Source organism: Capsaspora owczarzaki (assembly GCF_000151315.2).
Source record: "Capsaspora owczarzaki ATCC 30864 unplaced genomic scaffold supercont2.9, whole genome shotgun sequence".
In the NCBI taxonomy this organism is placed as follows: Eukaryota; class Filasterea; order Ministeriida; family Capsasporidae; genus Capsaspora; species Capsaspora owczarzaki.
Window position 1 is genome coordinate 219746 of NW_011887300.1, and position 13347 is coordinate 233092.

Consider the following 13347-nt stretch of genomic DNA (forward strand, 5'->3'; position numbering starts at 1 on the left):
AGCTCTCAACTCGAACGCACTACTCCAGCACCTCCAAAACTCCAACGCCCTTCTGCAGTCCCAAATCCTCACCTCCACTCACGAATTCAAGCAACTCCAAGAAACGCACGCGCTCGTCCACGCCCAACTCCTCAACTCTGTCAGCAATGTCGAGTTCCAGCAACTCCAGGAAGCAAACAAGTCACTGGAGACCCAGCTTGCGTCAAAGCTCGTCGACATTGACGCCGCTCGCTTGCGGCTGATGCAGGCCGGAGAATCCATCCGCGCCACACAAAGCCGCCATGCCCAGCTTCAGCAGGTCTCTTCGCAGGCGCTCTCCGACTCTGCACAAAAGCAGCGCCAGCTCGAAGCCCAAGTGCAGCAGCTGCAAGCGCAGCTCCTGTCTGCAACGCAGGAGATGGCCACCAAAGAGGCAGAGTTGGAGGCCGTCCGAGTTGAGCTCTTTGCGGCGCAGTTGGCTGGTCGCCCGGGCACTCAACCAGCGCAGAGCGTCTCGGCCGCGGCGTTTGCCGAAATGGAGGCTGCAGAGGCTGAGGCCGCGGCCAACAGGGTTGAGACTCCGCAGCTGCCCATGCATTTCGTCCTGGAACTCACCGGCAACTTTACGCCTCTGGCATGCCTTGGCTCTGGTCGCACTGGCGCCTACTACCAGTGCATGATGGGCGATCAGCTGGTGGCCGTCAAGAGGCTCCTGCCGCAAGAGTCCGCCGATCCCACCCAGTTCCGCTCGGAAATCGAGCTCCTCGCCCGCCTGAGCCATCCGAACGTGGTGCCCCTCTATTTTTACGCCGAGGAAGGCAGCGACCGCTGTATGGTGTTTGAGCACATGAAGCATGGATCGGTGAGAGATCGCCTGTCGCTCAAGAACAACACTCCTCCGCTGAGCTGGCAACAGCGTCATGCCATTGCTGTGGGCGTGGCAGAGGCAATGCGGTTTGTGCAGCAAGCCATCCCTCGCAGCCCCGTCTTCCATCTCAACTTGAAGTCCTCCAATGTGCTGCTCGACAACCATTTTGTTGCAAAAATCACCGACTTTGGCCTGTCCCGCTCGCCGCCCGTAGCCAGCAGCAAGCACATCTTCCGCCAGGGCATCCAGCACTCGATGCAGTACCTCTGTCCCGAGTATCGCGACGAAGGCAAGGTTTCCCTCAAGACGGACGTCTTTTCGTTCGGCATGCTGCTGTTTGAGTTGCTGACGGGCCAAGAGCCCTCGCTCAACCTCCGAGGCAACGCCCGTCGCGAGATTCGCAGAAATCAACACGCTCGAGCCACCTTTGACACGACCATTGCGTGGTCGGAAGCTTCCACCGCGCAAGCCGAGCAAGTGTGCAATCTCGCCATTGACTGCATGGAAGAGGCGCGCATGTATCGGCCGTCCTTCACCGATGCACTTGAAATTCTCGGCGTTGCAGTGCCAGGACCCCCGCCTGCGGCCGACGAGAATGACGGAGCTCGCGAGCGCGAGTGCCTGATCTGCCTCTCGGCGCCCACCACTGCCAAGCTCATGCCGTGCAGGCATGCCTGTCTCTGCACCGAATGCGCCACGACCCTCATGCAACGGAACGAGCGCTGTCCTGTCTGTCGCGGGCACATTGAGTCGTTCGAGACTGGCAACTTTTTGCAGACCTTTGTCGCTCAGCGCAGCTGATCTGAGGTGGTGGAGGAAAGGGGTGCTTGTATCGAAGAATTTCCACACTAAAAATTGCAATCATGTCCAGTCTATTTTTTTTTGAATAATCTCAGAAATCTCACAAACGCAAATGAAACTGAAGCACTTGGAAAGCGCGCTTCAGGACGTTGAGGCTTTTGCATCGCCCAAAGTCAAGCTCGAGCAGTATCCGACTCAACCACACGTTGCAGGTACCTTTTTCACTTTGTTTCTTGTTTTGACTTTGTGGAATAAGAGTCCATGTACATTGCATTGGGGGGACGTTGGCAGCGATGACCCAAAACGCGGGGCTCACATGGCTGCTGCACATTTGATTGTCGCTTGGACCGACCCTCGCAGCACAGATGCTCTATACAATGCACAACTCGTTTGGCGACATTGAGGGCAAGGCGGTTGGCGATCTGGGCTGCGGATGCGCAGTGCTGAGCATTGGCGCCGCTCTGCTCGGAAGCGCCTACAATGTGGGATTTGACATTGACACGGACGCGCTCAAGATTGCAGCCGCAAATGCTGCTGAATTCGAGTGCGACATTGACTTTGTGCATTGCGACGTCGTCGAGGCGCTCGGTCTGGCTGCCAACGCTCAGCCGCCATTGCACATTCAGATGGCTGCACTGTACGTTCCCATGCATGCATGCATGCACGGTTGGATCGATCTACGTTAGATTAGATTGCAGTCATCATGAAATTGTGTCATGATTCAATGGCATGGAACTCGTGCTGACCTTCAATGGATGGATGGTTTTGCTTTTGTTCAATGACCGCGTTCGAACCCGAACAACTTTTATTCTGCAGATCCACAAATGACTCAAGCTCCCCAGCAGCAAGTTCGAGCAACGGTTTGCCATTGTTAGTGCGGCCAAAGTCGCTGGATACGGTGATTATGAACCCGCCGTTTGGCACCAAGAACAATGCCGGAATTGACATGACTTTTCTGCACGCCGGCGTCCTGCTCGCACGCACCGCTGTCTGGTCACTACACAAGACTAGCACGCGCAAGGTAAGAAGTCAGAGTAGTCAGTGCGATGGCGTGGTATTGTTTGCCAGCTGCCGTCGATCTCATTTGAATTGGGTTTCCCACAACGCTTGGCAGCACATTGCCAAGAAGGCTGCTGAATGGGGCACTACGATGGAAGTTGTGGCTGAGCTCCGCTTTGACATTCCTGCAATGTACAAGTTCCACAAGGAGAAATCGGTCAGTTTGAGATGATTCGTTTGTTTCGGTTTGTTTCTTTGATTTTAGTTGGTCGTGTGTATCGGAACAGGGCGGTGTTGCACTTTGCAGAGTATCGCACATTTCTGATGTTGCTTCTTCATGGGTCATTCTGAACTGCAGGTCGACGTCGCTGTGGATCTCATTCGTCTTGATTGCACGCGCGCTCCTTCGCGATAACAACCGCTCTTGTCACAGCGACAGTCCTGTGTAGCGTGTGGGAGTTTTGTGTTTGTTTGTACCTTAGTTTTGCTTTTGTATCAGTAGGATGAGTTTGTGTGGTCAAACCGCGTCCCAGTCACAGTTCGTCAGACATGCTCTTCCTGCAAGTTCGCCCATTCTCTCACGCAGCAGTGATGACGCTGTCATCGTCCTGCATCGCCTTCCATCGTTCGTTAATTGACCTTCCTAACGCAGACTTGCGTGTCACCTCAGCACGCTATTCATCCGAAATGAGTTTCGCTGGCCGGTTTTATTTCTTATTCTCCATTCTCCCATACAAAGAGCATTTGAAACCAGAACCCCCCGTCTCTGAGATGAACCTGTCTCTCATCTTATATCAGCCCACTGACATCACGCTTCAAACGTCATCCACCGAACAAAACCGACGCAAAGCAACCAAGAAGCAGCACGAGGTCTTAAAACCCGTCAAACTGCCTCTCTCTCTCTCTCTGACTTCTCAATTCACTCAACCCTGACTGCTCGTCGCAATTCACTCTCCGACTGAGTATGATCACAACGTCCACACGTTGCTGCTCCTCCTTCTTCTCATGCATCGAAACTGAGTTTACTTGTACTGAACGCGAGTCAGTCACTCACTCAGTCACTTTGTTGTTTTTTTGCCATGACAGCCGAGTTCTGCGTCGCCGTGTACGATTTCACCGCCACCAAGCGCGACGGGCTGTCGTTCGCCAAGGGTGCGCGGATTGAAGTCCTGCAGCGCCCCGACGACGGCTCTGGCTGGTGGCGCGGACTGCTCGTGCCCGACAGCCATGCGGAAGACGACGAGCAGCAGCAGCAGCAGCAGCAGTCCGGCTATTTCCCGGGTCAGTACGTCCGGCTGCTCGACGCGAACGGCGAGATTGCCCTGCCCGACGGATGGAAGGCATACACTACGCCAGAGGGCCGCGCTTACTATGTCCATCTGGCAACCAAGGAGCGCTCGTGGAAGGCGCCAGAGTACGTCCCGGGACCAGCAGCAGCAGCAGCAGCAGCAGCAGCAGCAGTCAGTGAAACCGCAGCGACCACAACCCCACCAGCAGCAGCAGCGAGACCGCTCGGTCCGGCTCCTTCTGCACCTGCACCGGCAGCACCGCTGAATGCCACTGCTAATGCTGCTGTTGCTACTGCGTCGTCGCCGAGCAAGCCGCCGCCAGCAAAGCCAGCCAAGCCAGCCGTCAGCGCCCCGCAAGTCAATCATCACGAGACGGCTCCTGCAGCAGCCAACGCAGCAGCCGCGGCCTACCAGGTAAGGGAGGACCCCGGAACATTTGCGTCGTTGTGGCTCACCATTAATTGCACCGAAACCAGGAGGCGGCTGGGTTGACTTTGGTGCAGGGAGATTGCGTTGTGCTTCAATGATCGTCTTTAAGGCAGTTGGGAGGGGATCATCAAGCCAAAGCCCAGACTCGCACTCTGCATACACATTGTATCGAGTTGATACGGGGCTAGGGAGGGGCGGGATTTTGAAAACTTGAGCCACGCTTGGTTGCCATGCGCGCTCACATACTGAGAAACTCAACTCAGACACACCTCTGTCCCTCAGAGACCTCGTCCACATACCTCTCGTTGCTACACACTTGATGGCCGGTTTCTCATTCAGCCTCCGGGTGTTTTTTTTGTTTTCCATTTTCCTTTGTTGCCAGGACAAAATTCGGTCGCAACTCCAAGGACACCTCGCCAACCAGCACAAACAGGCAATCTCTCGAGGCTCGAGCCAGGAGAACTTGAGCGCCGACGTGGCCCAGGATGAGGACGATCCATACGAAGAGTACGACTATCCGGCGTCGTCTGCGCCGACATCGGGTCACTCGTCTCCTCCGCCGCCCACGTCTCAGAACACGACTGACGCTGAGCAGCCGGGCATGCGTCGGCAAAACTCGGCGCCAATGACCCGTATGTCCTACAATGAGGATGACTATGACATCTCCAAGTTTGACGCCAAGGCCCTTGTTGCTTCCGCAAACGGTGTGTTCAGCGCGATGGTTGTTGCAAGTATTCTTGTTGCTGTATGTGCAAGTGCTCACGACTTTTGCCTTTCTTTTCATTGGCGCTTCCTCTGGCCTATTTCGTCCCTGATTCCTCTTTGTTTCTCTTTTTGCGTTTTTGAACCAAAACAAATCCCAACCCTTCTCACCGGCAGCCGAATTCGAGGCCGAGGTCAACGAACCGCTCGATCCAAACAAAATCGGCTTTGTCGACCACTTCTGGGGCGAAGATGACAAGGGCAATCTGGGCTTTGATCTGCTCGTGCTCAAGCATCGCAATGGCAAGGAAGTGTGCAAGGATATGGCAGAGTTTATGCGAGAGCGCGCCGCCATCGAAGACCAGTATGCCAAGCAGCTTGCGCGACTAGCAAAGACCTCGCTGGGTGATCAGGAGGAAGGCTCGCTGAAGACGGCGTGGAACCAAGTCAAAATGGACATGCTCAACCAATCGCAAGCACACCAGAGCTTTGCCGGCGCTCTCGTGACAGATCTGGACAAGTCCATTATGAAGTTCAAGGACGGTGCCAAGAAGCAGCGCAAGGCATACGAGGTAGGGGTGCACTCTCTGGTTTGACATTTGTAATTGAATGTGTGCCTTGCTGTTTTCTCAGCGCGTTGTCTAATGTGCAGGTCACATTGTCGCAAGACCGCAAGGCCCTGGCCGACAGAGTCCCAAACGTCGATCGTGCCAAGCGAAACTTTTTCGACAAGTGCAAAGAGCTCGAGCAAGCCTCCACCAAGGAAGATCGCGGCCAACTCGACCACATGACCAAGAAGGATTTCTTAAAAGTACAAGAGGATGCACGCCGCATGCGCCAGCGCGCTGAAGTTGCCGGTAAGCGTTGAGATTGTGTTGTCTTTGTGTTTTGGTCGAGTGTGACTCTGACTGTTTCTTCCATGAATACCACTTAGCCGATGAGTACCGTCGTGCCGTCGACGAGTACAACAAGGCGCACAAGCGTCTGGAGGATGACATGATTCATGGGTGCATGGTAAGGCTGAGATGATTCGACTCAAGATGAGCTTTGTCGAGGAGTCGCTCATTGGGCTTTTGTTTGTTTGTTTCTTTGTTTGTTTCTTTGTTTGTTTGTCATTGCTTTGGTCTCCCTAGGACTTTGAGGAAGCCGAGCTCGAGCGTGTGGGCTTCCTGAAAGAGCAACTCATCAAGTACATTAATTTGAAGCGCCAAGTGAACGAATCCAGTTCTCAGGTACCGGTTGAACACTCCACTGCACCGGGTGAAGGTGTTGTTGGCACACAATTCACTGGTTGTCTCTTGGATGGTAATGGGGGCGGGGCGTGTGACGAACGCGATAGTCGCTGGCGTTTGCTGCGGAGAGTGTCACAGCAGCGGAAGCACGTGTCGATATCGAGTACTTTGTGCGGGCAAAGGGCACCAACCAGCCAAGACCGCGCGGTCTCAAGATGGAGTCGTACCCGCCTCCAACAGAAGGGCTGGAACGGTCGCGCTCCTTTGCGCGCCCGTCTGGCGGCACCATCCGGCGCAAGCCCGCCGCACTGAATGACGCTCAGAATTGAACGGCATCGTGGCTGGATGGTCATGTCACCCCATCTTCCGGTATAGCATGGAGAGAAAGTGTACATTGCAGATACACTTTCAATGTCTAGGACGAAGCACACGCTTGTTTTTATTGTTTGAATGATATTGTTTGAACACGCTTGTTTTGATCGTTGGAATAAAGTCAACACAAATTGAGTGGGACTCAGACATCAGACAGACAGACAGACAGACAGGCAGACAGACAGACTGACAGACAGACAGTGGGAGGAGAAAGACAGACAGTGTGAGGAGAAAGACAGATTGTGCATGAGAGGCGAGAGTCAGCACAGGTTGTTTCACCAGTCCAGTGGAGAGACAAATCGCATCATCTAACAGCAATTCTAGCGTCCAACGAAAGCTAGCTTGGCTCTTAGATGGTGTGATTTGAATCTCCCTCATTGGCCTGGCACAAAACGCGCTACTCAGTCCTCCAAGACAAAAATGTCAGTCCCCAAAGAGAAAGAAGGTCAGGTAGATTCACAAAAGTCAAGTGACACAAGGTCACTCGCGGTTGAAATATGGGGGTAAGTGGATGGCGAGGAAGTGCAAGATCCGAACGTAATTGGCTTCATTCTGCGGGAGGTCCAGATTCCCAGCTTGTTCAAAGAACGTCTGAAAACGTTCAAATTCCTCGTAGGTTTGGAATGCCAAAGAACGCAGCGGCTTCTGAGGGTCGGCCAAGTTCTTCAGCAAGGTGTGGAATCGTTGAAGAAATGAAGGACAGTTATTTCGAGCGTTTTGATCCGAATTGTTGCCTTTCTTGTTGGAACTTCGAGGCTTCCCAAAGTGTTCGTAGTTGACCCTAAAGGCAGCCACTAAGAGTATGCCATGGACGATGGAAGGCCTCAGCATCATCGTGGGAACTCTGCGCTTCTTGCCTCTCCACTTGGAATTCTGAGATCCGTTTCCAGCACCTCTAGAGGCCGATTGCTCAATGTCGTCCAATCGTTCAGCTTCAGATAGTTTGTTTCGAGTCATCTCTGCGATTAAATTTCGAAATTGAGAGAGGCCGGGGTCAGCCTCCAATCTGTCAAACCAAACTTGAGTTGATTCTTCAAAGCAGGCACTGAGGAAGTCGAGTAGCACATAACTGTCCAAGAATGGCAGGATTGTTTTGAAAAGAGCGCCCATATCACTGGGTGTGGCGTTCGGACGGCCAATTGCGTTGATCAAGTGCTCCCACGCTTGGCGAGCAGCTTCACCCGAACTGGCGGGTTTTGGAGGACGACCGGGACCCTTGCGCTGCTCGGGAAGCGCTGGAGTGCGATCCGCGCTGTCCTGGATGGTCGGTGGCGCAGGCTGGGGTGCTAAGCCGTTCTCAGAAGTACTCGACAACCATTGATAGCGGTCAAGAACCTTCTGATTTTCCTCGAGTTGGGATGCGAAGGGTGAGTTGTCCGGAACCGCGCTGCGTGGCTCAACCGAGGGGCCACTGGCAGCATTGTCGTCGTCTTCGCTTTCTTGATGGGTACGCTTGCGTTGGGTGCCAGGGGCGTCGGGATTGTCGTGGCCACGCTTGTAAGCAAGACGATTGTTGCCCAGATTGGACGAACGGCGCGCTGACACGTCATCTCCATCCGGACCAATGTCACCATCATCCGCAGCAGCGCCTTGATCAGCAGCGCCATGAACAGCATTGCCAGTATTGCGCCTGCTCAAGCCTGAGGCTCGCGTGGCTCTCGAACGGGAGGCCATGCAGCTTGGATGTAAACTAAGCACAAGGGAATTTCGTGGAGTACTGTTTTTGGGAATGGGCCGGATTGCCGTGTATGAGCACCAAGTATCACAGAAGGAACCGCGTGATTCAAGGTCGAAACTTTTGGCGCGTGGACGTGATATAGATGGGATGTGGCGAGCAAGAGAACAAGCGAAAAGAGAGGGAGAACGGTTGGAAAAGGTATCGTCGAGGAACAGTGAAAAGATTTGTTGATTCAACGTCAATGAATGAATGATTCACAATCCGATTGCCAAAAGTAGCGATGGTGAGCCGCAAGGTAAACAGTCAATGCGTTGGGTTTGCAGTCGAAAACGGTCCCTTCAGCGCATCCCTGACGTCGTGGCATTGCGAAGGGATCTAAAGTTTCGTTTTGGCGCGTGCGCGCGCATTCTCTGCATCAGCCGTCTCTTGCTCCTAAACTTGAAACATGCTGACAGAATTGGCTCACAGCAGTTGGAACATGCAATTTTTTATTTGGTTTTCGGTATTTTTGAAGGAGGGAAAGAAGAAAAAAAGCAACAAGAACAAAAACAAACCAAAAGGAACGTCACTAGACGCTGAGCATGGTGCTACTCGATAACAGCATTGGATTCGAATATCGAGTGTGTGACGCTTCGGGCAGCCGACCATGCACATCCGACAAGTGCGCGAGGGGTTGGCAAGTTGAGGTTGGGTGTGAGAGTGCGATTACATTGAAGCTGCTTCACGCTCTTTTTTTTTTTTTTTCTTCTTCTTTTCTTTTTTTTTTTTGTGTGTGTGTGTGTGTGCGTGTGTGTGTCGGTACCAGAATTGGTAGAATCATGTGTTAGAAGGAGCTGGACGGGGAATGGTCGACAAGGAGAGGCTCAATGCAAACTGTCGGACGTACCTGACATTCTGAGGAGTGTCAAGAAGCTTTTGACCTGCAACCGAATGGTAATCCTGGGCCTTAAAATCGTTGAAAATCTGATAGGGCACCACAAAGTACAGCTCGGGGGCTGGCACAAGACGGACAGCTTCAGCCAGTCTCTGCGCTTTGATCGGATGGTTTAACGAAACCGTCATCTGCAAGAACTTGTTCGGTGAGATGACGGCGTCGATGGCCGGATGATTGCTAGCTGTGGGCTGAAAGTACATGTTGCTCGACTGGAGATCGACCTGGTTGAGCGCTTGGAACAAAACGCGCGTGAGCGGTGGAATGACCAAAGTGGACACAGCTGCTTGGGTGTTGGACAAGTCACGAATTTGGAAGGAGCCACCCTGCGGGATGATGCTATGAGCATACTTCTCAAGCAGCTGTCCGCGAAGCGAGGCGTAAGGTGCAAGATCATTGACTGCACCCAGAAAATGGACAAGATTGGCATGCTCTTCGGTAAACGAACGATGCAGATATTGTTCGACCACCCAATCGGACGCAAACAACAGTCGAGTTTCCTGGTAAGGGCATGTGGTGCTTGGTAGGACATCGATGTGAACAATTCGGTGTGACGCCTCTTGTTCACCAGCGGGCTTGTCAACGGCGCTGCGAATGTTCTCGATTTTGCAACTGTTAATCGCCTCTTGCAACGGTCTCTCTGAGTTCTGCAGGGTCTCAGCCTTGAAAACTTGGCGAGCAATGCCACCCCACCGTGAAAATCGCATTTCGGCATCTCGCATGTTCTCTGGAGTCGCGTTCTGTTGGTGGAGGCAGGCGAAAATCTCGTCCTTCGACCACACTGGCATGTACCGCCTTGGCATGGAATCTTTCTCGAGCTCTTTGTAAAATTCGCGGCGAGGGTAGGTGACGAGCAAGGTTTGAGCATCGTAAAGACCAGCAGCGTGGCCATCGACAAGGTACCAGGTCTTGAGAGAGTCTAGCGCCAGGGCAAAGTGGTCGGAAAGGATGCTGCCCTTTGACACGGTCTGGTCGGAGCAGAGCAGGTATCGCGGCTTGGCCTCAAGTTGAGCAGGTTCGTAGACAACAGTCAACTCAGATTGTGGGTCGTCTCGCCACCGCTGGACGATACGATACAAGAAGTATGCCGAAAAGAACGTCTTGCCAATGCCCGGATTGCCGATTACAACCCAGGGCTGCCGCTCAGCTCCGGAATTGGTGATGATGTCAAAAAGGGCAGGATAGCACTCGCGGACCATGAGAGTCCGGCCCATTCTGCGTTTCCCCATCCAGACCACATCGTCAGGCAGAACCAAGAAAACAAAATCGACACCATTGACGCGGTGCGGCTGCTCAGTCACCTGGCCGGCCAGAAGCGCGCGCCAAAACGTGACAAGCAAGTCGTTGTCGCCCACTACCAAACCGAGGTTCCAAAATGAGCAAGCAAGGCAGATCTCGGGACTGAGAAATGTAAATGAGAGAAATCAATACTTACACGGATGCTCGCCTAGAGCTTGAGCTTGAAGCCGCTTGAAGCGTGAGTTCTCTGCTTGAAGCCGCTGGCTCTCTGCTTGAAGCCGCCGGGTCTCTGCTTGAGACTCTGCAAGAAGCCGCTGGCTCTCTGCTTGAAGCCGCTGGTTCTCTGCTTGAAGAGCAGCAACTGCATCTCGAAGATCTGCCACATTCGGTTGAAACAATAAAAATCACGCGCAAACACATTGATAGTGAGGCTCCATGTGCGAGACCCAGCACCTGAGCAAGGCGGACAGAGTTTCACTTGCTTGGGTCTTGTCGGGCAGGCGTCATGGCGTGCAAACGCTGGTCCTGTGCGATATTTCCTGAATCGCGGACAGTTGTTGCAAGGCTATCAAAGTATCGCAGATTTTCCTTCAGTGCCGAGCTCAGTCGGGCCATCGCGACCTCCAGCGTTGCTCGCTCGCTGTCTGCCCCGTGTGGTTGCTCCACGCGAGGGCGCTGCACTTCGCTCGGCGAACGGGCTGCAGCTGAGGGCGAGCGCGGTCGCCGAGCAGGTGATGTGGACAGGTGGCTGGCTTGGCTATCGCTGGATTGCGACATTTTTCAGAAAAAGAGACAAAAAGGACTGTTCCAATTCAAGTTGAAAATCCTTGCACGAAGACAAGCTGTTGTCTCTCATTCCAACGGAAAACTTTCATGAAGTAGAGAAGACGCGAGAGAATTTAGCGTTGTGTGACAAACCTTGCATCAAAATTACCTGAAAAATACATGGAATACTGTACCATCCCCATATTGCGGTAATCTTCATCCTGCTGCGAGGGTGGCAGCTGCCGCTTGGGCTACGTCAGCATCGTCGAGAGGAATAAGTTTATCGTGGTACACGGCGTCGTACAGCCAAGGGCCGGATAGTCGCTTGTAAGCTGTTACGAACTAGGCTCAGCCTAGTTAGGCTTCCCCTCATTCTTCACTATATTCTTAGTACACGATACTTCCGCATTCTAGCATACTTTAGTAGTGATACGGGTTATGTTCCGGGTAAGGTCGTAACATAAGCGACGATTGTGTCGTCTCATGACAGCTGTTTGATCGTTTTGCGCGCGCAGCTGGATGTAATGGCTTGCGTTCAGCAAAACCTCTTGTGGTAGGAGGTTTGTGCGTGACATCAGGTCAGTTGGATGTCAGGTGAGGGGGCGGGCGGTAATGTATTACAGGTTGAATGCGCAGAGAAAATAACAAAACCAAAAAAAAAAAAAAAAAAAAAAAAAAAAAAAAAAAAAAGCAAGACTGCTCATTATCATCGACTGTGCAGAAGAAAGATGAGGAGGAGGACTCTTTGTCACAAAACTGGATCTGCCGGGCTGTAATCCACCTGTCTCCAACTGAAAACGCCGACCTTCCCCCTCCCCTCTCGTAACCGAGTTGAGCTTGCCACTGTGAAAGCACAAATCCAGAGGGCCGAGGTTGTTCCATGGCTGGCTATCGGACAACACTACAGCCTTGTTGAACACTGCCTGGACACGCGCTGCGCTTGAGGACAACGGGGTGTGTGCGTTGGTCTACTCGCTGAGATGCTCACTGTTTTCCCCCCCCCCTCTCTCCCTCTCTCTCTCCATCCCTCTCCTTTTCAATTTGACAGTATTTTTGGCAAAACAAAAAGTATCACTGTATGTTCAAGCACGTTCCCATCCAAAAGCGGCATCAACAAGCTGAGCAAATTCATCGGATTTCAATATATTAAGCACCCAGTCCTTGATCCGCGAACGAGTTTCCTGGGAGTTGCGATCGTTCGCCAGTATCGAGTTGTATGGAACAACTCGCGCGGCGGGGGCGTGGTTGCCAGAAGCTTGAACAAGTTTGTCAAAAAGTGTCGGCGCACGAACAACGTAGAGCACCCCTGTGCCTTCAACGACGAGCATTGAGCGTTTAGGCACGAGATGTTGGTGTATCTCCTTCTCTAGATCATATAGATCCTCATGCTTGATGAGGCGTAGGGCAGCGCCGGCTTCTTCGCCAAACTCGCGCGCAGCTGTTCGGCTCGGATCCTCCCGTCTTCTCGGAACAATCAGCAGACGCTTTTTGCCACCAAACATTTCCCATCCCGGACTGGTCTCGTTTTTCTCGAACAGGAGGAGGGAGACATTGGGGTCATCATTGACCAAAACCACAAAAGCTGCACTGTGGGTTTGGCGATCGGTTGTGTGGACGAGATTGAGGTGCTTGTCGCGCCATTGGAACCACCGTGCCTCTGCAGTCTGTTGGCGGTCGTCAGGGGGAGGAGGCTGGCTGCCGTTAGGGCGATGCGGCTGGCTGGGGTCACGGGGAGGAGGAGGCTGGTTGCCAATGAGGGGAGGGCTGGCTTGGTCATCGCGCCGAGAGACACTGCCTTGATCGCTATGAGACGCCAGGCCGCCGCGCCCTCCTTGAAACGCCTGGACATTTGGACCGCTTGTAGACGCATGGCCACCGCGATTGCCACGAGGCGCAGGGCCGCCGCGACCGGTACGAGACACACGGTCGCCGCGAGCCATTCTGCTAAAAAAAATGAGTGACCTTCCCATTCATTCCAAAAGTCCCAAACCGCTTTTGTTCTATCGACTCGACCGATCAAACAGCAGGAGGGTTGCTGGTTCCGGTCTGAGCCGAAGGTTATT

General features: G+C 53.3%; 6 protein-coding genes across 6 annotated transcripts; 3 read left to right on the forward strand and 3 right to left on the reverse strand.

Moving 5' to 3' along the window:
* Window positions 1-58: 58 nt before the first annotated feature.
* Window positions 59-1648, forward strand: CAOG_08893 (hypothetical protein; the record flags this gene model as incomplete). The annotated part of the gene is made up of 1 exon (XM_011272253.1): window positions 59-1648. A coding segment is annotated over one exon (1590 nt), but the record flags the coding sequence as incomplete, so codon positions are not given.
* An 85-nt stretch (window positions 1649-1733) lies between these two features.
* CAOG_05458 (methyltransferase-like protein 5) lies at window positions 1734-3236 on the forward strand. Its single transcript, XM_004346081.2, has 5 exons — window positions 1734-1860; window positions 2009-2285; window positions 2465-2669; window positions 2763-2864; window positions 3006-3236. The coding sequence occupies exons 1-5, from the start codon at window positions 1761-1763 to the stop codon at window positions 3060-3062; spliced, it is 741 nt and encodes a 246-aa protein (XP_004346131.2). The 5' UTR covers window positions 1734-1760; the 3' UTR covers window positions 3063-3236.
* Window positions 3237-3702: 466 nt separating this feature from the next.
* On the forward strand, window positions 3703-6818 carry CAOG_05459 (hypothetical protein). The gene is made up of 7 exons (XM_004346082.2): window positions 3703-4350; window positions 4748-5069; window positions 5245-5639; window positions 5720-5924; window positions 6002-6081; window positions 6201-6299; window positions 6407-6818. The coding sequence occupies exons 1-7, from the start codon at window positions 3727-3729 to the stop codon at window positions 6626-6628; spliced, it is 1947 nt and encodes a 648-aa protein (XP_004346132.1). The 5' UTR covers window positions 3703-3726; the 3' UTR covers window positions 6629-6818.
* A 3-nt stretch (window positions 6819-6821) lies between these two features.
* On the reverse strand, window positions 6822-8591 carry CAOG_05460 (hypothetical protein). The gene has a single exon (XM_004346083.2). It carries the CDS (start codon window positions 8343-8345, stop codon window positions 7152-7154), a length of 1194 nt encoding a protein of 397 aa, XP_004346133.2. The 5' UTR covers window positions 8346-8591; the 3' UTR covers window positions 6822-7151.
* A 358-nt stretch (window positions 8592-8949) lies between these two features.
* CAOG_05461 (hypothetical protein) lies at window positions 8950-11324 on the reverse strand. The gene is made up of 3 exons (XM_004346084.2): window positions 11002-11324; window positions 10716-10895; window positions 8950-10634 (listed from the first exon to the last, which is right to left on the reverse strand). Exons 1-3 carry the CDS (start codon window positions 11294-11296, stop codon window positions 9166-9168), a joined length of 1944 nt encoding a protein of 647 aa, XP_004346134.2. The 5' UTR covers window positions 11297-11324; the 3' UTR covers window positions 8950-9165.
* A 176-nt stretch (window positions 11325-11500) lies between these two features.
* CAOG_05462 (hypothetical protein) lies at window positions 11501-13224 on the reverse strand (the record flags this gene model as incomplete). Its single annotated transcript, XM_004346085.1, has 2 exons — window positions 11501-11626; window positions 12439-13224. 2 exons carry the CDS (start codon window positions 13222-13224, stop codon window positions 11501-11503), a joined length of 912 nt encoding a protein of 303 aa, XP_004346135.1.
* Window positions 13225-13347: the final 123 nt, after the last annotated feature.